Source organism: Onychomys torridus, chromosome 7, assembly GCF_903995425.1.
Source record: "Onychomys torridus chromosome 7, mOncTor1.1, whole genome shotgun sequence".
Taxonomy (NCBI): Eukaryota; Metazoa; Chordata; class Mammalia; order Rodentia; family Cricetidae; genus Onychomys; species Onychomys torridus.
This window is the reverse complement of record NC_050449.1, coordinates 67,074,639-67,102,613: the sequence shown is the minus strand read 5'-3', so window position 1 is coordinate 67,102,613 and position 27,975 is coordinate 67,074,639. Positions and strand designations below refer to the sequence as shown.

General features: G+C 40.8%; 1 protein-coding gene across 5 annotated transcripts in view; it reads left to right on the top strand.

Moving 5' to 3' along the window:
* Positions 1 to 27,975, top strand: part of Unc13c (unc-13 homolog C) — a 427,893-nt gene that overhangs the window by 335,722 nt on the left and 64,196 nt on the right. For 4 of the 5 annotated variants that reach the window (XM_036192007.1, XM_036192008.1, XM_036192011.1 and 1 more), the window contains 5 exons: positions 1,194 to 1,290; positions 2,378 to 2,521; positions 9,827 to 9,904; positions 13,040 to 13,117; positions 13,591 to 13,620. In XM_036192007.1, the coding sequence (XP_036047900.1) occupies positions 1,194 to 1,290; positions 2,378 to 2,521; positions 9,827 to 9,904; positions 13,040 to 13,117; positions 13,591 to 13,620 (427 nt within the window). The remainder of the gene's footprint in view (positions 1 to 1,193; positions 1,291 to 2,377; positions 2,522 to 9,826; positions 9,905 to 13,039; positions 13,118 to 13,590; positions 13,621 to 27,975) is intronic. The other variant, XM_036192012.1, reaches the window with a different exon arrangement.

Here is a 27,975-nt window from a genome sequence, read left to right as displayed (position 1 = left end):
TCTCTGTGTAGCCCTGGCTGTTCTGGAATTCAATTTGTAGACCATGCTGGCCTAAAACTCAGAGATTCACCTGCCTCTGCCTCCTGAGTACTGGGATTAAAGGCTTGCAGTACCATGCCAAGCTAAAATATATCTTAATCAAATAAAATAAGCTCTAAAAATCCCAACAAATAAAAACAGTGTAAAAACAACTAAAGAGGCTGGTTCATAGTCAGCAGTTAAGAGCACTTGAAATAAGAGTGAACCCGCAAAGAACAGCCGAGGAGCCGTCCTCGTCCAAGGCTGTCCACACTACTCTCACAAGTATCAGAGTTCAATTCTCAACACCCACATCAGGTGGCCCAAAACTGTAATTCCAGCTTCAGAGAATCTAATGCCCTCTTCTGGACTCCAAGCACTGCACTTACATACACATAATTAAAATATTCTAAAATCTTTTTTTAAAAAACAGAAAATGGATAAAGAAGTATGGTGCATGTCAATAACATTTCCAAACTTCTCATTGAGCTGAAGAACTAGACTTCCCTAGAAACAGGTAACGTTGAAGACAAACTTTAAAAGCTGGAGGACTACATAATTGTTTACCAAGACCTATTTAAAAGGTACAGTTTTAGAAGAGTGGGACATTAGTAGATATAGATGTACCAAGAGAACAAAGTAGTCTGGAGATGGACCCACACGTATGCCACTGCCTGGTGCATGGACTTTTAAGTAAACAGTGCTAGATCAACTGGGCATCCCTGTGAAAAAAAAGAGCCTTGAAACTTACCTCAAACTAGTCACAAAAACCAAAGCAGGTAGATTATAGGGTATGTTTAAGAAGTTGGACAGTAAAGCAGATTGCCTGCAGATTTATGGGTCTACATAGCTCAATGGAAAGGAATTATGAGATGGTGGGATAGCACATCTGGAGACTCAGCACAGGAGGTCTACAGTCTATAGGAATTTGAATCTTGAATAGGAGGAATTTTCCCAGTGGGTGTTGGGAACTAAGTATATTTGAGGCAGCATGAGAGCACAAAGAGAGAGATTGGAGGTGAGGAAATTAACACTTGATTAAGTATATTCCTCTATAAAGGAACAAACTGAAAGAGATTTCTGATCCTGAATCTCCCTCATACAGAGCAACATAGCTGTTTATCACATGCAAATGCAGAATCCTGGGAGGTAACATGTTTATTTATTTTTTGTAGGTGGTTTGAGCCTTTTGTCATGCAGTGGCTAGATGAAAATGAAGACGTGTCCATGGAGTTCCTTCACGGAGCACTGGGAAGAGACAAAAAAGATGGAGTGAGTCCAGACATGGCCAAGATTCATTTCCCTCTCTCACCTCTGAGAAATCAGGAAGTGTGGGGCACATTGTCTTTAGTTTAGTTTCATTTTAATTCCTCAGTGACCTAAACAGATTTAACACAATTTCAAAAAGTTGGAAGAGCTGATTGAATAAAAAGGAAAACAAGAGAAATCAATCATTCCTTTGCCCCAAGATTCTTTTTTATTGTTTAAGTCTGACTCTACAAAATCCCCTGGCTCATACAAAACCTCTGTTTTCATGCAAGCCTCTAAAAATAAGGTAGGAGTGATGAGGGAAACACTCAACATTGACCTCTGAACACATACACAAAGAGCCATGCTTCAGCAGAAGGAAATGCAGTCCTTTAATGAAACTCATCATAGCCCATATGTCTAATTTATAGCTACCTTTTACATGGTATTTTAAATCTTAGAGATGGGCAGTTATGATAACTTCTCCTTTCTTAAGATGAGTATGCTACCAGGAAGCTGTGAGGACCAGTACTGATTGTTTTGATTTTATCTTGAGAATAGTGTATAACCCAGGCTATTAGCCAAAGCTGGTCTTGAACCCCTGATCCTTCTTCCTTAGCTTCTCAAATGCTGGGCTTACAGGTGTCACCACCATGCCAACGCTGATTGTTAAGGAAAAGATAGATTAGCAGGTCAAAGAGGTCAAAGAACATGTCTGTAGAGGATGAGGATGAGGATGAGGATGAGGATGATGATAGCAGCTCTACCAAGTGTGGGAATCTTCCACCCATACATAACAACTTAAATCCATTGGAACATTCCCTTTTAAAAATAGGAATGATTTTCTTTGCGCTTTCTCCATTTCCCTAAGCCTAGGCTTGTATAAAACTATCTGCTTCTCCCATTTCTGCCCTGTGATTTGGTTCCAAAGGGGTAACAGGCTATAACACTTCAGTTCTCAGGTTTACAGGGTACTTATAGGGAAGGTTCATCCTCATTGACCTTCAACTCCAACTCAAGGACCAAGTATGAGAGGATCCCTTGTTTAGAAATGTAGTGAAGTACCTTTCCCCCATTCCTTGCCCAGACAATCTTTCTTCTCACCCCTCAGTTCCAGCAGACATCGGATCATGCCCTCTTCTCTTGTTCCGTGGTTGATGTCTTTGCTCAGCTTAACCAGAGCTTTGAGATCATTAAGAAACTGGAATGCCCCAATCCTGAAGCCTTATCTCACTTAATGCGAAGATTTGCAAAGGTAAGTTGTATTGGGTGTGTCTTCTCTGGAACAAGCCAACCTATACATCTCTGCTGAATCAGAGGGTTAGGGTTTGGTGCCATTTGGGATGCAGCCTCGGTTTTAGAATTTGGAAAGAAGGTAGTTGTGTTACACTTAATAATTTGGTTGTGTGGCTACACACTTCTGTGTCTGCCTGAGGAAAATACTAGTTGGGCTCTGGGCTGATGAGGTGGTACCAGATGGCCATTTGAGAAGAGCTCTCCAATGGCCTCAGTTACTCACCTGGCTACTGCTTTGAGGGTGTTATCATGAATAAGCATAATCTGTGACTCAAAAAAAAAAAAAAAACCCTCACATTGACAATGAACCTTATACCATAGCAATTTCAAGCTATCAGAGAAGTTGAAAGAACATGTACTTTCTGGATCTCATGAATAAAGAAATGAACTTTGTTCTCTTAATAAATAAACACAAAAATATATCTGTCTTGTTAGAAAATTAAGAAATGTCAAAGCCCCACTTTAAACTGTGAAACATGTAAGGTCTTAGTTTAGAGCTGCTGTAACCAAAGACATGCACTGAGATCCTAGAACAGCAGAAATACCTTTTCCCAAAGTTGGAAGATTGACAGTTCAGGGCCCGTGCATCTGTGCATTTGGTTTCTTCTGAGACCTTGTGGTTTGCAGAAAGCTACCTTTCCAATGTGCCCTCACAGGGACTGTTCTCTGAGCTCTCTGGTGCCTCTGTGTAGCCATTTTTATTTTTTTATTTTTATTTTTTTGTCTTTCAAAGAAACCTGCCAATTGCATTCTGGTGTCCACCCTAGAGGTATCAGTTTAACTTAATTGTCTTTTAAAGGTCTTATCTCTAAACAAATTGAAGACTTTCTACCTGACTCTTTGTCACATTTTGTGCTCCTAGTGATTTGATCCTTTGACTGTCAAGTTTTGAGAAAACCACTCAGCTCACAATAGATGGCACACTGAGTGTATGACTGCTCTTAACTACAAATATAACATGTCTATAACTTCATTTGTCATTATCCCCCAACAGACTGAAGTCAGTGGGAGGTTCATCTCTGACCCTGTCATTGGCCCTGCCTCTCAGAAGAAGGTTTACATTTTCTTCTAATTAGGGAGGATGTCTTCTAGCAGACAGTCTCCTCTTTCACTGTGTCAGGATAGATCATCCTGTGGTAACAATTACGTCTATGAGCTCCGTGGTTCACAGAGATTTACTTCTGGGTCATGGAACACCAGACAGCTTAGGTGACCCTAGAGAGACCTCTTCACTATTGCATGACTTAAGAGCTCCTGCCTGAGAGGGCTGACAAGGGGAGAGCAGGGGTCCTAGAAGGCTCAAAGAGCTAAGTAAGAAAATTAGCTGTGCAATGTGAAAAGATGGGAGAGAGAGTCAAAATGGCGGGCCTGACTTGGCTGACAGCTAGGCCCCCATGAAGGATTCCAGGCAAACTGTCAGCCAAATTCCATTACAGGATTTATCTGTTATGAAATGCATTAAACACATCTTTGTTGATTAGGATAACTAAGAAAATCTGCTTATTAAGATACTAGCTGAGAGTGATTTATTTGGGTCATTCCTAGAGAGGATTTTCCTGGTGATTATAATTTCTTAATATGGTAGAATCTATAGAATTTTCCCTAAAATTCTCAAAGCCCTTTCTTAACTAATATCTAAATATTAGATAGTTGTCCCTCAAAAGGAGCATAATGTGATCACTAGAGAGATAGTGTCTGAAACAACCTGGGGTGGGGGAGAAAGATCACAGAGGACTGAAGAGCTGGTACCCAGCTCCCACTTCCTCCCCAGCAGCTCTGACCTTGCTGCACTTCTCAAAGTGGCCCAATGTGAGATCCAGGGGACAGCCACAAAGGAGGTTTTAAAAGGATGTACATAGGAAAGTGCATTGTCTAAGCAAGATGAAACATGCTAGCATCCTATACATGTCTCAGAGAAACTGTAAGATTTTGTGGGCACCAGAGAAATTTCAATTAAATAAAGGTTTTGGTTTGTTTGCTTGGTTTTGGTTTTGGTTTTTCAAGACAGGCTTTCTCTTTGTAGCTTTGTGCCTTTCCTGGATCTCGCTCTGTAGATGAGGCTGGCCTTGAACTCACAAAGATCCGCCTGCCTCTGCCTCCCAAGTGCTGGGATTAAAGGCGTGTGCCGCCACCACCCGGCAAAGTATTTTTTTAATACCTGGAAAACGAGACATCCTAATGATGTCCAGTTCTTATAGGTAAATAATGTAACAACAATGAAACCCATTGCCTGGAAATGTAGCAACTAGTAATTGGCAATGAAAAAGAGAAATTCTATTTTCTGAGAATTATTTGGAAACCATTTAACTCTTTGTAACTCTCACAGGGACTTACAGGGAAATAAAAAGGCTGAAACCGTTAATTACATGATGATAAAAGAAAAAACTCATTCAAATCCATTACCAATATCAGCCTCTTAATCTACAATTTGTACCTTACGAGTTAATGAAGAGTGAGAGTTGGTGGCCAATATAATTCATACCTTGCAGTAACAACAGACTATCTGAGTTTTGTTTTGTTTCATTTTAACATAAGGTGTGACCTTTAGTCTTGAAGATCCTACCCTTCTTGGCCCCTTGCATCAAACTCTATGGAAACCACACAATGTTTTAAAATACCTGCTTCTGATAAGAGATGCTAATGATATCCCCAGACATTTAAAATGAGCTTCATGGGAGTGATTGCCATTATTAAAGTGTGCACTCAGCTATTCAGGTACCAAAAAAATAAATAAATAAAATCTGCACGTTTAGGAAGGTGACACAGAGACATGTAATGGTTTGTAAACGTGATACATCAGAACTGGATATTGATGTGACTGTCCTACTGCTCTGGACAAGTGCAAGTGGTTAAATCCTATAAAGAAATATGGGGGTTGGAGCCATGGCTCAGTGGCTAAGATCACTGGCTGCCCTTGCAGAGGACCCAGATTCAAGTCCCAGTAGCCATGTGGTAGCTCACAACCTCCTATAACCCAGTTCCAATGAATCTGATACCTTCTTTTGGCTTCTGTGAGCACTGTACATACATGCGCATACATACATTGAGATATGCACTCATACACATAAGATAAATAAAGTTGAAAATATTGTTTAAAGACATGAAATAATAATCTCTAAAATTACTTAAAAAGCAATGCATCCTCTTTGGTCCCTGGTGAACATCGAGGCGTCTGACAGGTGTTAGAGTTAATGGAATACGAGACATGCACATTGTTCTTCCTTGTGTTCTGAAACCTAATCCTAACATAGAAAATAATAATGACAGTCCATCAAGAATAATGGTATGCTAATCATTTTATTCATGGTGCCTCACCTATCTCCCTAAAACCCCAGAGGCATAGACTACTGTTCTCCCACATTTTCTGATGATGGCATAGGATGAAAGGATGTGACAACAAGATGAAGCCCTCGATGGCATGGAGTGATATTACAACCATTGGCCAGCCTTCCTCCTCACCCCAGTGCGATCTAATATCCATTGTTCTGTTGGAGAACAGAATCTCAGCTACTGTTTCTACTCTTAAGGCAAAGCCTAGGCATCTGTGGTGGAATCAACGGGAGATTTATCACATGCAGAATGTACTAAAATAGAGAACTGGAGTCCCTCTTCTGCAGAGGCTGAACTGGCCAAAGAGTCTCCCTCTCCTCAGAGAGCTAGTCAATACTTGAAATGTGATTAAGGGAGCTGGGGAGACTGCTGAGTTGCTAATTACTTGCCACCACCATGGGAACCTAAATTTTGATTCCCAGCACAGACACAGAAAGTTGGGCAAGGGAGCATGTGCCTGTAATCCCAGTGCTGGGCACGCAGAGACAGGAGGATCCAATATAGTTGGGAAGAGCAACTGAGGAAAATTTGCAATGTCAACTTCTGACTTACATGTGTGCACATGTCCACACACACACACATACACACACACACACACACACACACACACACACACACGGTGAATAAAGAAAGCCTCTGAACCAGAATTCCTGACTTAGAGACACTGAGAACAATGCAATAGATGGGCCTACCAGGTATGCTGACCTGATGTTAGCTCAGGAGATCATAGCATTTTGCTGGATGTTAATGGCCACCCCCTTCAGTATACCAGCAGTGGCAGTGTGTCACATCAGAACTCCCCAAGGCCAGAGAATATTCTTGTCATCTGTTGATCCTTTAAATGTCACAGATTCTTATTTCACAGCCACAATCCCATCAGGATTCCATGTTTTTATGTCTGGAGTTCTTTGACTATCTGTTCTTCTGTGGCATTCACTCCTCAACATCTGTTATTACTTCTTCATATAAACTGGATTTGATTATGAACAGGATGCAGACATTCACCCAGAGGCTGCCCCCTGAGTGCGCTCCCCCTACCTTCCCTTCATCCCTTGACTGTTACTGATTCTACTGCTCAGAATGCTTTACAGGTAAAACTACACCTAGAAACCGCGTGAGAGCCTTGCTAAGGACTCCTTTCCCAAGCAGCTTCTCTCTGAATAGTGACCTCTACCCTGCCACCAGTTCCTTAAGACCACAATCCTGAAGTTTTGGCATACAACTTACTGAGCTGAAGGTGGTTTGTTGAAAACAGAGGCTGCTAGAGATAGCTCCAGGGGTGCTGACTGCACAGATCTGAGGCGGGATCTGAGACTCTGCATCTCCCCATTTGCAAGCAGTGCTGATGACAGTCCCAGAGCCACACTTGAGAAGCAATGATTTAGGAAGCATGCCCTAAGCAGCCTCTAATTTGGAGTAAAGAAATAATGACCAGATTTGGTTTACTTTAGTGAATAAATTAGAATAAAATTGAAGTTGGCCCTCAAATATGCATTGAAGATTTTTACTCAAATTTATTGGTGCAGGAGTCCTGAATCCCCAGGGCTGTTACAGTGGTACTCTACAGCTCCATAGGTATATGGTCTCTAGCCACACCCAACACACCCTTGCTTTTCCTCACTCATAGCCCATCCTGTGTTTTAACTATTACCATCAGTAGGCTAGTGAGTGTGAGAGTCAGGACCAGTTTTCTCCAATTAGGGAGACAGGGGTAGTGATTTCCTCTGAAGTAGATCAAAGTAGCACACCATAGGAGATTCACTGAAAACAATTATAGATGGCCATGCCTTTCTTCTCCAGAAAAACAAGTTAAGTGGGCTGTTTAACAAGTCACCGAGCAGACATCTGAGTTTCTAAATGACACTGAGCTGTGAAGGGTAGTTTTCCACCCACATCTCACCCCCAGCATGTTAGGTCTGAGATACAGCAAGCTAGAACATGAGGACTATGGCTTGTGCATACGAGTTTGGGTGACAGGGTAGGATAATTGCCACAGTTTGCACTGTCAGTAAGAAACTGTGCACGGAGAGTCGAGCTCACAAGCACAGATGAGCAAACACTCTCTGGAAATCCCACAGTTGCTCAGCATGGCATCCAAAGGGAAATATGAACAGCTTCACTTGGAAAATGCTTCTGTCTAATCAGCCTTCTGTTTCTGTGGATTTATTGATCTACTGCTTAATGAGATCTTCTGGTTTTTGAGGCCAAATTTCTATTTAAACTGACTCTAATTATCTCAGGACCATGTACTTCTGTAACGCATCAATCTCCTGTCAACGCATTATCCCTAATTCTAGCTGCTTATTGTGAACTTAAAAGTCAATAAAACAAGTTCGTAGTCAAATTTGGTGGATTCTGTCTGTGGGCTAAATATTCCACCCTTAGCTTAACTCTTTGTAATATCTCTCCCAGTGAATTGTGAACCACTGGGAAAAGTGTGTGTGTGTGTGTGTGTGTGTGTGTGTGTGTGTGTGTGTGTGTGTATCTGGGTATACTTGCAGATGTCATAACAAGAGGAGGGGGCTGGATCCCTGAGAACTAGAGTTACAGATGTTTGGGAGTAGCCTGATATGGGTGCTCAGAATGGAACTTGGGTCCTGAAGACAAATACATGTTCATACCTTCTGAGACATCAACCCAAAGAAATATATTTTAAAAGGAGATCGTTTGGGCCTTTGATTATTCTACAAATAAATGACATGTTTTAATCATTACTGTTGCTTTATATTTTTTTTAAGATGATAATATCCACAGTTGACATGCTACTTCTATCTGAATGTAAAAGCTTTAGAATGCAAACTCCTCAGTGAATTTTCACACAATTATAATACATTTAATTAACAGGGTCGGTTCATTTTTCTCTCTTCTCCATAATTAATAGAAGCAAAGGTCACTCAGAAGCTCACAAGTAGTTCTAGAGAAAGGAAGAAAATTTCAAATTTGGGTACAAAAGAGAAGTGAGCAGGCAACATTTTTAGAAATGATGTGCTACTAAATAACAGTCAATAAATAATGCATTGCTGAGTAATAGTAAGCAGGCAGCTTACAGAGAAGGAGAGAATGTAATGGCAAAAGCTGAGTGTAGTTGGAGTTTTCCTGCCTGGCCCAGTCAGGACAAATCTCTCACCCGCCAGTCCCATAGTCGCTCAGATCCAACCAAGAAAGCACACAGAATCTTACATTGTTTAGAAACTGTATGGCCGTGGCAGGCTGCTTGTTATCTACTTCTTCTATCTTAAATTAACCCATTTCTGTTAATCTATATTTTGCCACATGGCTCGTGGCTTACCCGTGTCTTTACATGTTGCTTCTCATGGCGGCGGCTCGTGGTGTCTCCCCAACCTTCTACTTCCCACTATAGCTGAGTGTTCACACTTTAATAGTAGTGTGTGATAGTATACAGTGTAATTTCTTATTGCTGAAGGGAATCACTACTGAGTGGTGTTACAAGAATGTCTAACCTCTCTTCTAAACGAGGCATTAAGGGGAAAGCTGAGAAAATGGCCACTGCAAATAACTTTAATGTGATAGACACAAGATGATAAAGAGGAGTTAGAAGCCAGAAACCCTCAGAGAGAACTCCAAGTTGGCAGTCTCCAATGAGATAGGTGGGGAAGCATTCGATATCATGAGCCATTAAGTCCCTAATCTGGGAAGTGATTGCCACGTGACAGCCTGTGTATCTTCTGAGTAACATTAGAAAATAACTGTAGGATAGAGTGGGTTATGCTCTGATAGACTGAATCTGTGTGGTATATTTGAAATACCATTCAGAACTCTGACAAACTCGTACTCATGCAATGATTTATGATTTCTCTTTGGACATAGGCATGGATTGAGCCAACCTCTGGTTCTCTTTAGCCTAGATATCGTTTCTGTTTGATGGCATACTTAACTCAGTTTACTGAAGTGTGTTGCATATTCTCTTTCTCAGACCATCAATAAGGTTCTGGTCCAGTATGCTGCCATTGTATCAAGTGACTTCAGCTCATACTGTGATAAGGAGACTGTGGTAAGTAGAACCACTCCTGCTCGTGAATGCCCCCAAGTCGAGACTTGGGTTTTCTAACATCAACTAAGGAAGAGAGATCATCAGTATCTGTTTCCATAAGGGATGATGAGAGCTAGAGATTTCAGGGCACTGCATGCAAACCTTTCCAGCCATCCTGAGCAGGTTTCCATGCAAGATTAGATGGAAGGCCAGTACTTGCAGAATTATGCTGTTCTATGTTGTAAGAAATGAGATGATAAACCGTTGAAGATACACAAACTTGTAAAGTGTTGGAGCTGAGAACAAGGGAGTTCATAACTAGAGCATTGCTATCAACCATAAAACAAGTATAATTTAGTCTTTTGGTTTTCAAATCAATTGAGAAGGGGAATAAATATACAGGGCAATGATGCTTCCTCCTATGAATTATCCATGTCTCCCTGTTTTGTGATGATCCAGGAAATACTTATAAAGTCCAAAGCAGTATTGCAACTTAGCAAAAGACATAAAGGAAGTCAAGACGAACTGAAGCTGTTTGGAATGTAATGAGAGTGAGTTGATGTCAAGGGAAAGTGTTCTTACTTCTATCCTTAGTATTCAGAGAAATGGTGTGTGGCCAACATGGAGGGAATTTTTAAAAAGAGTAATACTGAAACACACACACACACAGGGTTTTTAAGAGCAAGCTATCCCTACCCCTTCCAAAAATAGAAATAAAACTGAAAAGCAGTCCACACTAGTCTGCAAGGCTGAAAGAGAATCATGAGCTGGGCAGCAGCAACCCCACTCACCTCCAGCTGACAGCTCATGAAGACAAGTCAGCTCTGGTGGATCTGGAAGATTCCAGTAGATGACTTTCTCCCTTCCATTAATATGTGGCCCAGAAATTTGATTACAACTTTTAGACAATCTCAGGGCTAATTTCCAGCCACCTTTGACGCCAGCCCTCTAACAGGCAGAATATTTACTTGTTGGAAGCATATATTTTCATTTAAAGGTTAAAAGATGATGCATGCCTTCAGTGTTACTCTGAAAATCAGAAGAGTGTCCTGTAATTTCAGCAATACTCCATTTCTATTAAGATGGCAAGACAGGGACACTTTGCTCAGTCTGGAAGGAGGGGACAGGACCTGCCTGTACTGAATCCACCAGGTTTAAATGAATCCCCAGGGGTGTCTTGGTCCTGGAGGACATGGGAATGGAGGGGAGGTGCTGGGGGGAAGGTGGGGCTGGGGGTGGGAGGGGGAAGGACAGGGGAACCCATGGCTGCTGTATAAAATTAAAACACATAATAATAATAAAATAAATTTAAAAAAAAAAGATCACAGAAGGGCCCAGCTAACTTGGGCCCTGGGGGAGCAGGTGTGGAAGCCATCTACCCAGGTAGTCTTCTACTTCTCATCAGTGCCAAGGTCATACTTTGACCTTGACTTTCTTTCTGGTAGGCTTTCCCAAATCCAAGACACATTTCCTATACCTGCCTTTCTGCCATATTTTCCAACTGAAAATGTCTGTGGATTCCATTCGTGTAATCACAAAAGTTTGAATCCCCCTGTAAAACTAAAAATTGTAATACATCTATAGAATGGAATATGTCTGCATCAAGGAGTGCTGATTGTGACTTGGGGGATAGGGGCCTCAAAACTGTGTCCAGAGCATCCAGTTCAGCAACTGGAAACTCTGGAATATAAATCTCAGTTATCTGTGTTTAAAAAATAAAATATTTAAGTGGCCAGAATCCAGGGAACAGAATAAAAGTTGAAAATTGTTTCCATAAATCAAACTTAGATTGTGGTCACTTTAAGAGTCAAGTACAAAGTCTCTCAGAAGTCTGTGATGTGGTTAAGGTAATAATAAAATCTTTCCACTGATGAGAGCTAACGCCTCTTTGATGTCCCATGAGTCCTTTGTCTGACCTTCTGATTCATTACTGGCTTACTTCCCAGCCACTTGGAAGATGCATCCATTTCCGGCCTCTGTCATCTCCAGCTCTGAGCCACTAACTCTTCAGAATCAATGTGGAACAATAATCCAATGATTTTGCAACCATGCCAAAATCTATTTTCTGATTAGAAATTAATTCCAAATTGACATCTAGTCTTGTCACAGAGTTTTATATTGCCGTTGCCCTTTCCTACCTCTCTAGAAACAACTCAAAAGCTTAAGTACACATTCCATGCAAGACCAGCGCACAGTTCACCGGAAGCCTCAGCAGCATGCGCTGCGTTTACATTTAGCTCGTAAAGACAGTCAAGAACAACTAAATAGAAAATCTTATAAAACAAATGCAAAGTAGATGATAGACAAGTCGACACCTAGGAAAGAAAATTCTAACCTAAATGACGGAAACAGACCTAAATAAGCAAAGAGGAAAATGAGAAAGGGACACACTTTATCAGTAGCAAGATAATGGAGGGACTTGAGTCAATAGCTGTGCTGGGTTGTATTGATAACTAGAGACTCCATTATAGGGGGTTTTTTTTGTAAGTTTTTTTAGTTTTAAAAAAGAAATGCAGGTGCTCTTTTGGTTTCAAAACAACAAAATTGCCAGAGAATTGAAATTAATTGATTTCTCAAAAATCAAAATTTTACAAAATAGTATAAGGTAAGTTGGGAATATAGCTCAGTTGGAAGGGAACTTGCAAAGTATGTATGAAGTTCTAGGTTCAATCCCCAGCACAGCAGAAACCAGGCCTGGTAGTGCACAAGTGCCACCCTGGCACTCCAGAAGTAGAGGCAGGAGAATCAGAAGGTCAAGGTGATCATTAGCCATCTAGGAAGTCTGAGGCCAGCTTGGAATGCATGAAACACTGTCTCAAGAAAATAATACATGAAACATTGTCTCAAAAAAGTGATAACAAATAAATATGGCTAATTCCTATGTCCAGAATACCACAACATAATGAAGAAAGGGTGCTGCTAGCCAGTCTCCAGGAGCAACTGCATGAGTTCACTGTTAAATTGTATTCCCCCTAATGGCCATCTAGTTCCTTTCTATTCCCACCCATTAAAAGCCATCATCCAAAGTAGCAGAATTGTAACATGTGATGTGTATGATAGGCCACAGGCAACAGCTATACACTGTATGACTTAAACTCACTGCAGGGGTAACATGGAAAGGATGCTCATGCTCACCTCTCATTCTCTTTCCATAAGCCCTGCATCCTGATGAACAACATCCAACAACTTCGAGTCCAGCTGGAGAAAATGTTCGAATCCATGGGTGGGAAAGAGGTGAGTGTGTGTCCACTCCTATTTTTACCAAATGCCTCTTGGGTGAATATTAGTGGCATTTTGCTTTGCCTTTGAAAGTGTCTTACTTTTTGAAATGGTTTTTTACCAGTAAGCAGGAAGCATTTTTAATCTCCAAAATATCATTGACAATTACGGCAATCACTATGACAATATTTTAGTAAAAGGGAGGTATGCTCGGGAGCAGGGAGAGAACCAATCATCTTGTTATACAATTAAAATGTGTGCATATATGCTCATGATCAGAGTACAATGAAGATTACACTTTATATTATTGTATACTATCATCTTGAAGTTGACACTCATTTTAGAATCCATGTTGTAGCAATGGCAGTTTTGGCTTTATCAGTGCATAATTTTTCACATCGTGAAAGCTGGGTCAAATGTGCTGTGTGTTGTGTCCGTAATGTGTCGTGTCTCTGTCCAACATCTTTGCCTTGCACTTCCCCGAGCAGAAGAAGGAAGGAGAGAGATTCTCCTATGAGGTTTGTGATGGCAAGTGATACTGCTTCCCCTGGCTGCTGTTCTCACCCTTCATCTGATAATCATCACACGGCTGAGTGCTATCTCTCATTTGCTTGTTGGGATCAGGCAGAGAACAATACATTAGCTTGCATCTGCCTCTCCCTGCTTGCCGAGGTCTTGTCTTGTCTTACACAATGATATGAGCATCCGGGGATTGAGGAATGGGGAAAATGTTGTAGGCGAGAGTAACGGAACATCTCGTCTTCCCCATCTCATCCTGCCCACCACCAACAGCAACAATAAAACAAACCCTTGGGGCTGGAGACATGGCCCAGCAGTTAAAGGAACTGGCTGTTCTTCCAAAGGACTTAGGTTTGGTCCCTAACACCTACCTATTGTTTCCAGTTCCAGGGAGTCTGATGCCCTCTTCTGGCCTTCTCAGGCACTGCTTACACATGGTACATAAATGTATACAGGCGAACACTCAAACACACAAAATAAATATTTTTAAGAGAAAGCAGACTCAATGGATCTGTGTCCACACAGTTTCTAATTCCCTTACATCAGTCTTTCTACATAGGAAGCTATGGGCCCGGACGTAAAGCTAGCTTCAAAATCAAAGCAAATTTCCCTTTTGTGTCTAAATGTTTGAGGCTGGAGAGTGCTCTTTTAATATCATCCTTCTTCACATGAGATGAATCTTTAAACCTAAGGAGAAATTCAGCTGCATGCCCCCATGTATGTTTTATTTTTAATCTTTTCAAAATGAAGCTGCTATCCAGTCCCTTATAATGAGACGTGCTAGAAGACATGTGTGATGCTACAAAACATTTTTTTAGTGAGTTTTCTTCTGAGGTGTGCTTCCCTGGTAGTCTCAGTTCAGCTTGTGTGAAATAAGACCTTAATCCCTGCAGTGCGTGAATGCCTGCCCCAGGGTTTGAGGGCATCAATCTCATGGGTTTTTATTATTATTATTATTCTGTTGAAATCGATGGACATGGCAGTTGGGGACTATCACAAGGGATTCCATTTCTAATTTTCCCAATGCTGCATATTCAGCCATTTAAATCTATTTAATATTTTTGGAAGTAGTGAAGGAATCACTCATTTCTTATGGGGAATCTCATATCCAAAATTGAGTGAAAATTAGACATTAGGAATCATTTAAAAATGAAATTATATACTAAATGACCTATTTCTAGAAACTTCCCCCTGTGCTCCAAATCTTTCTCTACTTTTCTGTGTTCGAGCTCTAAGGTAGATAGTATTTGCTAGACTGAGTATTAATGGGACAAATCTGAACTGATAGACTGAAGACATATGAGGTCTATGGTTAAAGGAAGCTACATTGACCAGACCACCTGCTACCTAAGCACCTATCAAGGAGACTTGTTTACCAGTCAAAAGTGAATTGTTACTTTTGATGCAATTACCAGTTTGAAAGGCACAGATTCCCATTATAAACTGGGTTTATATATAAATTCTTTCTTTATAATGCAAGCTATGCCTATTTATTGAGTGCCTTGTACATAACATACAAGGAAAATGCAGTTGAGTCCATGAGATAAAACAAAGGCCTTGTTTGTAGCGTTTCAGTCTATGGGATGAATCACAGTGGCTTTGGTGGCTTTCATTTCCTGACTTGAAATATTTTCCACTCCTCCTTCCTATATACAATGTTCTTCTGTCCATTTTTCTATGTAGAGTTTCCCCCTCTCCCTTCCCTTTTAATATGACTTCTGTTGCTAAGAAAAAAGCTTTAAGCTAATCCAGTCAGAACTTGAATATAGGGGCTTGTGAAGACCAAGAAGAAAACAAGACCCAACCCAAGGCCAAGTGTAACACACAGTTTCCAGGACAGTTGTGCTTAATTAGTATACAATTATATTAGAGTTGTAGGTTGCTGTGCTCAGCTTCCTCCATAACCCAGGTAATGAGATACTCTGCAGATTCCTTCCAATAGGGTCATCTGTGAGTGACAGTCAGTTAAACAAGTTACTTCACTTGAGGCTTTTACAGAAATCAAAAAGTATTTGATTGAAACTTGGCATGAAAAGGCATGGCTATAATCCCAAAACTAGAGAAATGCAAGCAGGAAGATGAAAAGTTAGCAGGTGTCCTTAGCTACACAGTGAGGTCAAGGCCAGCTTGGGGTATGTAAGACCCTGCCCCACCCCCAAAAGTATCCAAAGGAAAAAGAAAAAGAGATAATGTTATATAGTATGACCAGGAGTCACCTTTTGCTATAGATGTATATACAGTACTTGATACAGAAATATTCATCATCCTTTAAAAATTTTACCATTTGAGGCCAAAGATATACTCAGTGGGTAAGATGATTGGCCATGCAAGCATGAAGACCTGAATTTAACCCCCCAGAATCCATGCAAAAGGCCAGGCATGGTCACATTCACAAATACACACCTGTAACATCAGTGCTGTAGGGAGCAGAGACAGGAGCATCTCTGGGCTTACTGTCCACCAGCCAGGCTCAGGTTTGGTGAGGGACCCTGTCTCAAGGGAATAAAGCAGAGAGGAACAGAGTAGGACACCCACTATCATTGCCTGGCTGCCACATGTATCAACACACACACACACACACACACACACACACACACACACACACACATCATCCGCAGACAACACACATGCACACATAAGTCATTTTTCAAATCATAAATAAGTTCTTCCATGCGGACTAATCTCAGTGGCCAGTTTCTTCTCCTGGTACAGCTGTATAGGAATCTTAACTGATACCGGTGACATTCTCCATGCCAGACCCAGTTTCTCCTCTCTCAGGAGTTTGTTACATTTATCCCTCTATGCCGGGGTGTGCACTTCTCTCTACAAAGCAGATGGTTGCTTGTGCGTTTGCTTGGAGTCGTCTTAAATGCTGCATGTTTGTTAGTCAGGCTTTCCCCTCAGGCTGCTTGCCTCGAGCACTGCCCACAGTTGGCTGCTTGCAGACATGTCTGCATGATGTCGCTTTGACCTGAGCATTGCCAAGGTAGTTCTCCCTCACAGGACAACCTGGACACAGGAGGATTTCACACTTGGGTTTGAGTTTTGTGTTGTTTATTGGTGGAAACGTTGTCAGTCATTCTTAGGGACCACTGTATTGAAATATATGAAATGGGCAACCTATATTATAAGCTGACTTGGGATGACATCAACCACTTACTCCACCATCACTATCCTGTGTCATATGGTGCCCCTGTGTACCACAATAATAGTAAAAACATCATGTGAATGCCATTCACTGGAGAATTATTGTCTAGTTATTCTGGAATAGATGGAATAACTCAAAACGGAAACATGATACTAGTTTGTTTCTTGAATATAACTCCATGTGTGTCTATTGCAAATTACTTTGTATTAATTTCCTAACATGAACATATTGTTATAGCCCTTGGAAGTGACTTACAAATGTTCCTTTGATCTGCAATCTAATTTGCATAAGTATATGAGAAAGATAATTAAATGACCCAAAATTTCATTTCTTTACAGGAAGTCATAATGTATTGGTTTGGATACTCCATAAAAGTTACATAAGTTGATTTAGGAGAGTTCTGACTGTGCCGTATGAGCAGAGGCTGTCTGTGTTGTGGTGGAACCATTTGAAATGGTGGCACCTGTGATTATTTTTTGGCTTAATTGACAGTACTCCAAACTCTAGAGCAGTGGTTCTCAACCTTCCTAATACGTGATCCTTTAATACAGTTCCTCATGTTGTGGTGACCCCAGCCATAAAATTATTGTCGTTGCTACTTCATAACTGTAATTTTGGCACTGTTATGAATCATAATTATCTGATATGTAGGATATCTGATGTGACACTCCCCCACCCTCCCCACCCCCAACCTCTACCCCCTACAAGGGGTTTGTGACCCACAGGTTGAGAACTATTGCTCTAGAAGTTATTTCATACTGAGAAATTTACTGAATAGGAAGTTTTTATTAAGCTGTATTTCCATAAAGCAGACCCAGTTAGTGCCACGGTAATGTGATTTTTATTGCCATGTCTCAAATATAGCTGAGTTTTCTGACTCTGGTCATGGTGGGGACTTTACTGTAAGAGTAAGTTTTGTGTTAGTCCGTGCAGAACAGAGCCAAGAAATCTGTAGCATGTGCCACGTCTCCTTCAGTGAGCAACTTCATTCTTGTGTTTCAATCATGTGTGTCCATATTATTATGAACTTTCAATGCTGAGCTAGCGTTTGACGGCTCCAAGTGTGGAGTACAACTCACTGAAGTTCTTCTCCAAACCTATTAACCACACAGACTCAGTGAGTTCTCTGAGCAGTTTCAGACCAGATAGGAAAGCAGGGAACCCGGAGTGAGGCTCATTGCCTAAAGACAAGAGGCCTCCATATCAGTGGTCAATGAGCGTCAGCATGCACCCTAGCTTCCGGCTTAGAATGTGGAAACACACTGCAGAACTCCAGTCCCAGAGGATTTGCTTGAGGAGGCCACACAGGCAGGATTGTGTGATCAACAAATCCCTGGGTGGTGATGCTGAGGCCACTGGCCTTGGGACTCTGAGCACTGCTGCTCTGGGTTGGCAAATAGAAACACAGTGATTAAAACCAGCTCAGGGGCTGGAGAGATGGATTTACAGTTAGAATACATATGGCTTTTCCTGAGGATCCAGCTTCAGTCCCCAGCTCCTACATATAACTCTAGTTCCAAGGGATCCAACACTCTCTTCTGGCATCCCCAGGCACCAGGCGCCAGGCACATACATGGTGAGCACACATCCATGCACACAAACACATAAAGTTTTTTGTTTTTTGTTTTTTGTTTTTTTAAAGAGCAGGAAGAAACGACAGCTCAGAACACTGTTGTCTCATCTCTGCACCACCCTCACCTGCCAATTTTCTGTTTATTGAATCTTGATTCAAGGTATTTGGATGGAATTTGTGACAATACACAATAGTATAGACAAATGCTTGTATTTAAAATAATAGTTCTAAAATATCGGTAACTATTTTGAAGTCATATACAAAGCTACAGCATTTCTTCAAAACATTACATAGACTTTCATTTATATTTTATGCATTGTTTTACTTAAAAGTAGTACTTATATCTTTTTAATTTATAATTTAAAAGATGCTAAGCTATATATTCAGACCTCCAGGTAATATGATTGATTGTGCCTTTCCAAGAATTTTATGTTTGTCCACACAGAATATATTATGTTATATAATATATTTTCCCCGACTATAAATAGAAATGTCACTCAGTAATAAATTAATGAGGATCGATATGCTGTTTTTATTACTTTTCAATAACTATAAAATAAATTGTTGAATAAATTGAATTATAAAGCATATATTAGGCAATAATATATAATAAAACAGACAATTCAATTAATTATAACTTACTTTCAGTTCTAAAATTGTCTCCCAAAGCAATTTCAAAACTTCATAAATTAAAAGGTTTAATTATCCATTGTGCCTACTTGGAGTTATTGTACCTGCAGGGGGCAGGAATTGGGATAGGAAATAAAAGCATTTTTCATTGTCTTCAGCCTCAAGAAGTTTGCAAAGAACAAGCACTCATAAGCCAGTAATTAAGAGCCAGGCTACCTTTCAGCACCTAGAACAGTGTTTCTCAACCTGTGGATGATGACTCCTTTAGGGTCACATATAAGCTATCCTGCATCTCAGATCTTTACATTATGATTCATAATGGTAGCAAAATTACAGTTATGAAGTAGCAACAAAATAAACTTATGTTTGGGGAATCTACACTAAAGGGTCCCAGCATTAGGAAAGTTGAGAACCACTGACCCAGAAAAAGACACATTCAGAAGCTGGGCACCTATGCTACCTGGACCACTCTAAGCATCTTTTCCTATCTCTTCCCCCTCAGGCTTGACCCATCTATCACGTGGTTCGGAGCACTATAAATCTTACCAGGCATGAGAGATACAGGAGTGCTAAGATAGTCCCACTTTAAAAAATGTTGGCTTATTCAGAAAGTCAGAATAACAAAAGAGATAAGGGTTCTGAGGAAAAAGCAACAACTCTTTCTCAACTGGAGAATGCCCTTCAAAAGGAAATTTGAATGCTGTATTTTATTCCACAATAAACTCAAACTTCTAGCATCACATTGTGTAGATATAACTCAAAGGTGAGGTGGCACTCAGCTGGAATCAGAAAATGCAACCAGTTATTTTTTAGTTTTGTAGCAACAAGCAACAAGGAGAGGTGAAGGTCAGAGATGTTGGCCTTTTATTTGCAGATATTGCCTGGTTTCTGTCCTCTCCTAGCCATCTCTGTAACTAGGGTTTTCAAATTGGATTTAATAGAAAATTAAGAGAATGATAAGCTAGAAGAGCAACCTGGAATTGATGTGATTTCACAAGTATAATTGAGTCCAGAGAGACTCCCACATACAGTCTGGCTTAACAGCTGAGCTTGGCAAAGTAAGGTAACAAGGAGACACAGTGAGGTTCCTTGCTGCAGCCCATGTCAGAAGAAATGCAGGTCCTAGGTAGGGGCTACTTGTTAACTTTACTTCCCAGAGCTCTGGCAGCCTGCAGGGTCACCCACATACTGCCAAGTCTCTTTTTAAACTAACATCTCTCTTAAGCGAGGAGGGGCAAATATTCTATCTTCTGCAGCCATTCACTTCATTATTTCATCACCTTCGATTGTTTATAGCTGCCCCCAACATACCATAAACCAATGTAACCAGCAGCAAAAATTGTAGATTCTTGTCATCTTTATTGTGTTGATTTCTTGTGTCTATGCAGCTAAAAGCACAGCTTTCACCTTAAAGCAGTGGTTCTCAGCCTGTGTGGGTCATGACACTTTGACAGGGGTCTCATCAGATATCTTGCATATCAGATATCTACATTATGATTCATAACAGCAGCACAATTATGAAAATAATTTTATGGTTGGGGGTCACCACACCGTGAGGAAATGTACTACAGGGTTGCAGCAGGAGGGAGGTTAAAAAGCCTGCATTCAAAGGAGTAAGAGATAGTTTATTCTGGAGCAAACCTGAGTGGTCATGGTGCAGAAACACAGGTCTGTGTTACCCCAAACTCCATGTTCCGACCTATGAGCAGTTTCCTGAAGTTTGGTAGTTTTACAGAACAAAGAAAGTCATAAATCGAGGCAAGTTTAAAATATAGTGGTGGGTAGATATAGCAGAGAGGCAGATACAGGAATATGGGGGAGGTTTTCAGTGGGCCTCAGATGATGACGTTCTGAGCTTCTGGGTTGGTGGAAGCCACTGGTCTGCTAAATTAATAGATTGCAAAAAGTTTCTACCTTTTAGTCACAGGGTGTTAGTTCTGACACAAAGATGGACAAAGATTGGCTATTCAGAGGGCTAAAACTAGCCCAGATAAGGTAATTAGCCTCTGGGCCTGCAATATTCTTACTGCTCTACATCACTGCAGTCCTACCCAGCTAATCAGTCTGTGCAGACATGGATTTTTCTCCAGGAATTTTTGTTGACAACTGACACCTAATAAGTAGACATAATACTTAGGGAGTGGTGCGTTTTTGATGCCTGTATCAATTTTAATGATCAAGTTGCAGTACTTAGCACATTGAATGTGCTGAACATGGATAATTTCTCTGTGGATAGTCCAGTCAAATCCTTTCCTTCAATATTATTCTGAATTGTGTCACAAAACACTATTAGTGTAGCTTTTCAGACAGGAGGAACTTTGTGAATTCAAGGATGGCAGATCTGCTTTGCTACTATCTGACTATTACAGTGACCCATTGACCTCTACCCTCCTGCCTCCGTTTCCCCAAACTTTAGCTCTTCTCAATCAATCCTCTTCCCCTGCTCATCAGAGTAGCTCTCAGACATCCCATGTGTGTGATGCATGGAACATTCTGCCTCCATCACTTGATGTTTAGAATAACAACTATAATGTTGTAATGGAAGTAGACAGAGGGTATAAACAAAGGGAAGTTGGCAAAGGGTTGTGTGTGAAGAAGAAAATCTAGGCAGAACATGGCCCATTTCTCCTGTCCCTGACTCATTCTGGATTTGTACAGCCCCACAGCTAGGCCATGCAGGTAGGAAGCTCTACGCCCCTTTCTAGCCACATTGTTTGGAAGTGTGTGCTTCACAACAGCATTTTCAGATAGGAATCACTTCAGACAAGTGTCTTCAATTTTTTCCCAGCCCAGTCACAGTTTCCCCTCCCTCCTCTCTTCCATGTCCCTCCCCCCGACCTCCTCTCTCCCCACCCCATCCACTCCTTCTCCTTCCTCTTCAGAAAAGTGCAGTCCTCCCGCGTCTATCAGCCAGCCATGGCATATCAAGTTACATTAAGACAGAAAGGATCCCAAAAGCAGGCAACAGAGTCAGAGACAACCCCTGTTCCCACTGTTAGGAGTCCCACAAGATGACCAAGCTGTACATCCGTGGGGTACATGCAGAGGGCCTAGGTCAGTGCCATGCAAGTTCTCTGGTTGGAGGTTCAGTCCCTGTGAGCCCTTATGTGTCCCTATGAGCCCAGGTAGTTGATTCTGTGGGTTTTCTTGTAGTATCCTTGGCCCCTCTGGCTCCCATAATCCTTCCCCTTCTTCCTCAAGATTCCCAGAGGCCTGCCTAATGTTGGGCTGTGGTCTCTGCATCGGCTTCCATGAGTTGTTGGGTGAAGCCTCTCTGATGACAGCTGTGCTAGGTGATAAGTTTCCAAGGGGCTTCTTGTTGATCTCCTTGCAGCTCCAACAGCACAGTCCTTTAACTGAGCCTCGGGGTTCCCACCTTGAATAAAAGGAATTTGGACTGTGTTTAAAAAAAAAACAAAAAACAAACAAAAAAAAAAAAACCTATGTGATTGAAGCTCTAGAACCTTGCTAGCCATCTATGAAGCTGAGGGTTAGTAGGATTAGTGTGTGTGGCATAGAAGGGGAGGGACTGAGTGACAGACTAAGAGGGAGACTGTTGAGCAGTACAGATAGGGACATAACTCAAAGATGAACAGCACAGGAAAGTGGGAATAGACCCCAAATGTGCTATGTGTTCACCAACTCAAAATTGTAAAGGAAATCCAAGAGATGAAGCCCTCCCCCTCCAGCTGTCAAAGCTGAAGAGAGTTCCTTACTACATCTGAAGACATTAGTGGATCTGTAGTGTCGTGATGGTGGGTTCTGCTACAGTCACTATCATCTAGTGAGGGTTGGAGACAGCCACAGAAACTCTTCAACTTTCTGAAACCAGAGTTCAGTCCTTGAATCTCTACACAGCGAGTGACACTTCTAACCCAGCCAGCATCCATGTCCTTCGGAGTGGGATAAGGAACATGCGGCAATCTGCCTCTGTATGAAATCATGCAACCTCTTGAGGGGGGCCTCTCCAAAAAGAAACAAGAATAGTACTGAAAACAGATCCCCAATATTGGGGATACAGCATTTTTATGATTAATTATTTACAGTACAAACCACATCTCTTATTTCAGACAGCATACCACAATATCCCATGGGAGGCCATCATTCTACAAGGAGATTCCCCTAATGCCAGATTCTCCATGAAATTTTCCCTGATTTCCAGTTGTATCTTAGGCTGAACTAGGCCTCCTAGAATGAATGGGCTCTGAAAAAATGGAACAGTTGGAGAGAATCAGCTTTTTTAAAACAAAGAACCAGAGCCAGAAAAGATTGTGAGAAATTGCTGGAAGCCCTTCCTTGTTGAAAGCCAGCTCGAGGAGGTCAGCAAATGCTAAATCAAGCTTGAGTTTATTGAATCAGCTCTAGGAATAACCCATTCGGGTATAGAGAGAAAAATCAGAAAATGATACAACTTGTAAATTAGATGAGAAAAACTGCTAAGTCAGGAACCTAAGAGGACAAGCAAGGTAGAGAAGATGTTTCAGAGACATGATTGGTCATATCTTGGTATCCAAGCATAATTGGAAGAAGACAATAGAAGTCAAACATGACATCTGCATTTTACCAAATCAGAGAAAACTAGAAGAAATAAATTAAGCCAGAAAAGATCATGAGTTCCATATTTCCGTTTTCTGATGGAGGTACATGTGGATCCTCAGAAGGAAAACTCTATTAGGCACTTAGGAAACTAGACAAGATGTCCAGGCATGCTGCTGAAGATGTGGAGAAGAGAATAGGGGTCTTAGCACAGGAGTGGTAGTTGGAGCTATCAACTTGAATGTGGTTGCTCAGGGCAAAGCAGAATGCAAAACAGAAAGGGAAAACTGAAGGGGACTAATAGTTAAAGGGTACCTGGAGGACTTGAAGTCAATAGGAAAAAAAGACAAACCATGGGAAATAGACAAGCAAGGAAATAAGTTCTTGAGAGATAAACCGCAATATGAACGCAGGCTGAGCAAGATAAATAAGGTCACCAGACTTGACAGTGAAGAGATCATGGTGACCTACATTGTATACTGCAGTGGGGTGTCCAAAGAAGATGCCGTACTGCAGAGGGCCAATGGGTGTTTCAAAGATGCAGATATGGCATGCACGTCTAGGCTTATGGTGTGAGCAGTTTGGAGGTCAAGGAGAGGAAAGGGAGTGAATAGTCAGAGGTTGGTGGGAAGGTTCTTTCAGGTAAATTTGGCTTTTCTTCCAGTATTCTGCTTTTCTGTATATGAATATCATCACAGTGTATTTATAGAATGGGGAAGTAAACTTAATAGTAGAGTGACTCAATATGAAGGAAGAAGAGTGGTTAAAGGAAGGAGACCCAGAGGGAGGGAACAAGTCCTCAAGTGAACAAAAGGCTTCTAGGAAGTGAGGCTTCAGTTTTCATAGAAATGGTGGTAGACTTTGTATAGCAAAATGTTTAAATAAAACTGTTAAAAGATTCAATGCAAAAAAAATAGTGAATGGTTTTATGTAGATGTACTAAAGGATTTAATGCAAAAATATTAAGGGTTTTAATTTTAAAATATTGAAGAATTTACCACTAGCCAAATCTTGTCCTCATTTTCTAGGGAGATGAGAGGCAGACAACATGGCCTTTCCTCCTCAGCTGTACCTCTGAGGATGAGTCCTTATAGCACCCTAAGACTGAGGCAGGGTTCTAAACACAAAGCAGGGCAGCCTAGAGGCCTGTGGGAAAGGAAGGAAACAGGCAGCAGTGCACTGTGGGAAGTAAATGGCATACCAAAGAGCTCTAGTTCTTCCATGGCATCTGTTTGACAGGTGACCTGAATGAGTGCCAAAAGCATTTCGATATTCGTTTGCAGCCTACTGGTTGTAACTCCAGCAAGACCTTCATGATCAGTTTAACTACCAATGTTTGAAAGAGGGTGACAGAGCATATATCCTGATTAGATTCGCACAGAGAGAATCAGTGCTAGAAAAAAAAAACACACACACACAGAAATGCATGCTGAGTTGGTATGGTAACTGAATTCTGAACCAATGTCAGAGTATAATTTGACATGGTCTGGCAAAAAGTCAGGTATTTGAAATCAAGAGTAACCTGAGAAGTCAGAATATGTTGTTGCTGATGAATAAGAGATTTGATTTCAGAAGCAAAAGTATATTATTAACAGTAAATGTGTCCTTAGAGAATCACGCTGGCCATCAGGATGACCCCTGTGTTGGCTCTTTGTATCCTCTCTAGTCCCCTTTTCAGGTACTTGGTACATGCAAGTCTTAGCGGACACTGGAAAAGATGCATTGACTTGCATAGTAAGCTAAAGGTCTATAGAAAAGACAGCAAAGGAGTTTTGAATACACAGTAATAGGAAAAAGCACAGTTAGTGCCAGAGCTGCTGAGTACCTCAGGGAAGGAATGTTTGGGGAGGTTTGCAAAAGGAAATAAGAATGGTTTGTATTCTAAAGAAAAAAATAAAAGGCCAGATATGATGGTACATGGCTTTAGTCCCTGCACTTGGGAGGCAGAGACAGGAGGATCTTTGTGAATTCAAGGATGGCAGATCTACTTTGCAAGTTTCAGGATGGCCCAGGCTATGTTAAGAGACCCTGTCTCAAAAGAAACAAAAGGAAAAGAAAAGGGGAGAAAAAGGCAGAGAAAAAGAGCCTATAGAAAAGAATGTAAATGAAAGCTTGCCTATTAACAATCTTCTTTGTAAGCCTTTTTTTAGTGTGTGTGTGTGTGTGTGTGTGTGTGTGTGTGTGTGTGTGTGTGTGTGTGTATATCTATATGTAAGTAGAGTGCCCATAGAAGCCATAAGAAGGTACCAGATCAACTGGACCTTGAATTATAGGCAATTATGAGGTGAGGATGTGGGTGCTCAGAGCCAGACTCTGATCCCCTGGGAGAGCAGCAAGTGTTCTTAACTATTGAACCATCTCTCCAAGCCCCTGCTAGCTGTCTTAGATACATTCATTTCAAAATCATGTCTCAGTGATCTAAACTACCTCAGTGATGTACAATGTTAGTTACTATCTATATAGTTTATTCTGCACATTAGGACCAGGTTTTACCAGGCTAGATTTGGGGATTCCTACATCTTCTTATAAAGTACATATGAAATACGTTTTGGAGCTTTAATATAAATTGAGAACTTGATTCATCATTCATAAACTGTTTCTTAGTATACTCTTCTTTGCATGGATGCTTAATTTACATAACCAGCCAATTAAACTCCTCAAGTACATATACAAAATTAGGTACTAATATATTAATTTATTATCGGTATTCTTCTAGGGTTATTTTAAACTTCTAACAATAAATTTTAAATAACAACGAAAATCAAGTTTGCTTTCATCTTTTACCACTCCTATAACCAGGTTAATGTGGAAGGATTTATGAAAATTCTGTATAGCTTTTTACTTTCACAAAGTAGCCAATAATTTTAAAAATAAACTATTGATAATTTAGGCAGTGGGTTCTAAAACACTAGCCTATAATTTCTTAAAACTGTACAAAGTTTAGAAGAATGAGAAAATTTCCTAAATTTTTGCATATTGAAAAATGCAGAACATAAGACTGAAGAGATAGTGCAGTAGTCGTTAAGAGCGCTTGTTACTCATCCAGGATGACCATCTTTGGTTCCCAGCACTCACTTTAGGCAGCTTACAATAACCTGCAGCTCCACTCCATGGGATCTGATGGCCTCTTCTGGCCACCTTGAGCACCTGCAACTCACATGGACACGTGTGTGCACACATGCATGTGCACACAAATACAAACAATAAAAACATTTTATAAAGTGCAGAATAGTAATTTTGTTACTATCAATTATCCTAACATTAGATAAATATATTTATACTCATATTCCTAACATTGCAAAAAGCATACGTGTATTAAAATTGGCCTTAGAATTGCTTTGCTTGATTTTATGATGTTATATGGATTGGATAATAATGGAATAAAAATCTTCTTTTAGGCTTATTTTGTTTCCTTTAGTCTTGTCACATGGAAGAAGGCTTTTATCCATACTTATGTAATAATACACATCTATCAAAAATTCGAAGTGTCATTCAGTATTTAAATTGCTGTAGTCTGACAGTTTTGATTTTTATATACTAACCAATTATTTGATAGAGGAATGTCTGTTCACAAATTCCTAAAGTAAATTAATGGATAAGTGTCATAATTTCCTCAGAGTGGCCCATGGAACGATTTGGTATGACTTTCAAAGTATTGCTTTAACAACTGAACAAAACTACCTCAATATATGTGTCACACTAATAAGAAAACCAAACATACATTTTAAGTAAGAAGCAAGCCCACCCTGTCTTTTGATGCAAATCCTTTCCTTAGATGTGGTTAGCATGTGGGTGGGAGCTGCCCTCACGGTAATTATAGGAGCGGAGAACCTGGGGATAAACAAAGGAAAGTATTTTTTCCCTACAACTTTATCCAAACAAGGGCAGGGAAAAGTTAGTGTTAAATCCACTGTAAAGAAAATAAAGTGAGCCGGGTGGTGGTGGCGCATGCCTTTAATCCCAGCACTTGGGAGGCAGAGCCAGGTGGATCTCTGTGAGTTCGAGGCCAGTCTGGGCTACCAAGTGAGCTCCAGAAAAAGGCAAAAGCTACACAGGGAAACCCTGTCTTGAAAAACCAAAAAAAGAAAGGAAGGAAGGAAGGAAAGAAGGAAGGAAGGAAGAAAGGAAGGAAGGAAGGAAGGAAGGAAGGAAGGAAGGAAGGAAGGAAGGAAGGAAGGAAAGAAGGAAGGAAGGAAGGAAGGAAGGAAGAAAAAAAGAAAAGAAAGTGAGAACATGCAGCCTACATGTTTCCCTGGGGCTGGAAGGGCAGTCTACCTGTCTCCTTTGTTGAAGATTAGAAGTTAGAATAGTTTAGACTGACTGAGTTTAAGTGGGAATCAATGCAAAAGAATTTTGGTTCTGCAGAGGGGAAGAAACCAACAGTCCTGCCAGTTACCTGGATCCAAGCTGAACTTGACATCAAAGATGGCTTTGATAGAATTGGCAAAGTCTTATATGACAGATGCA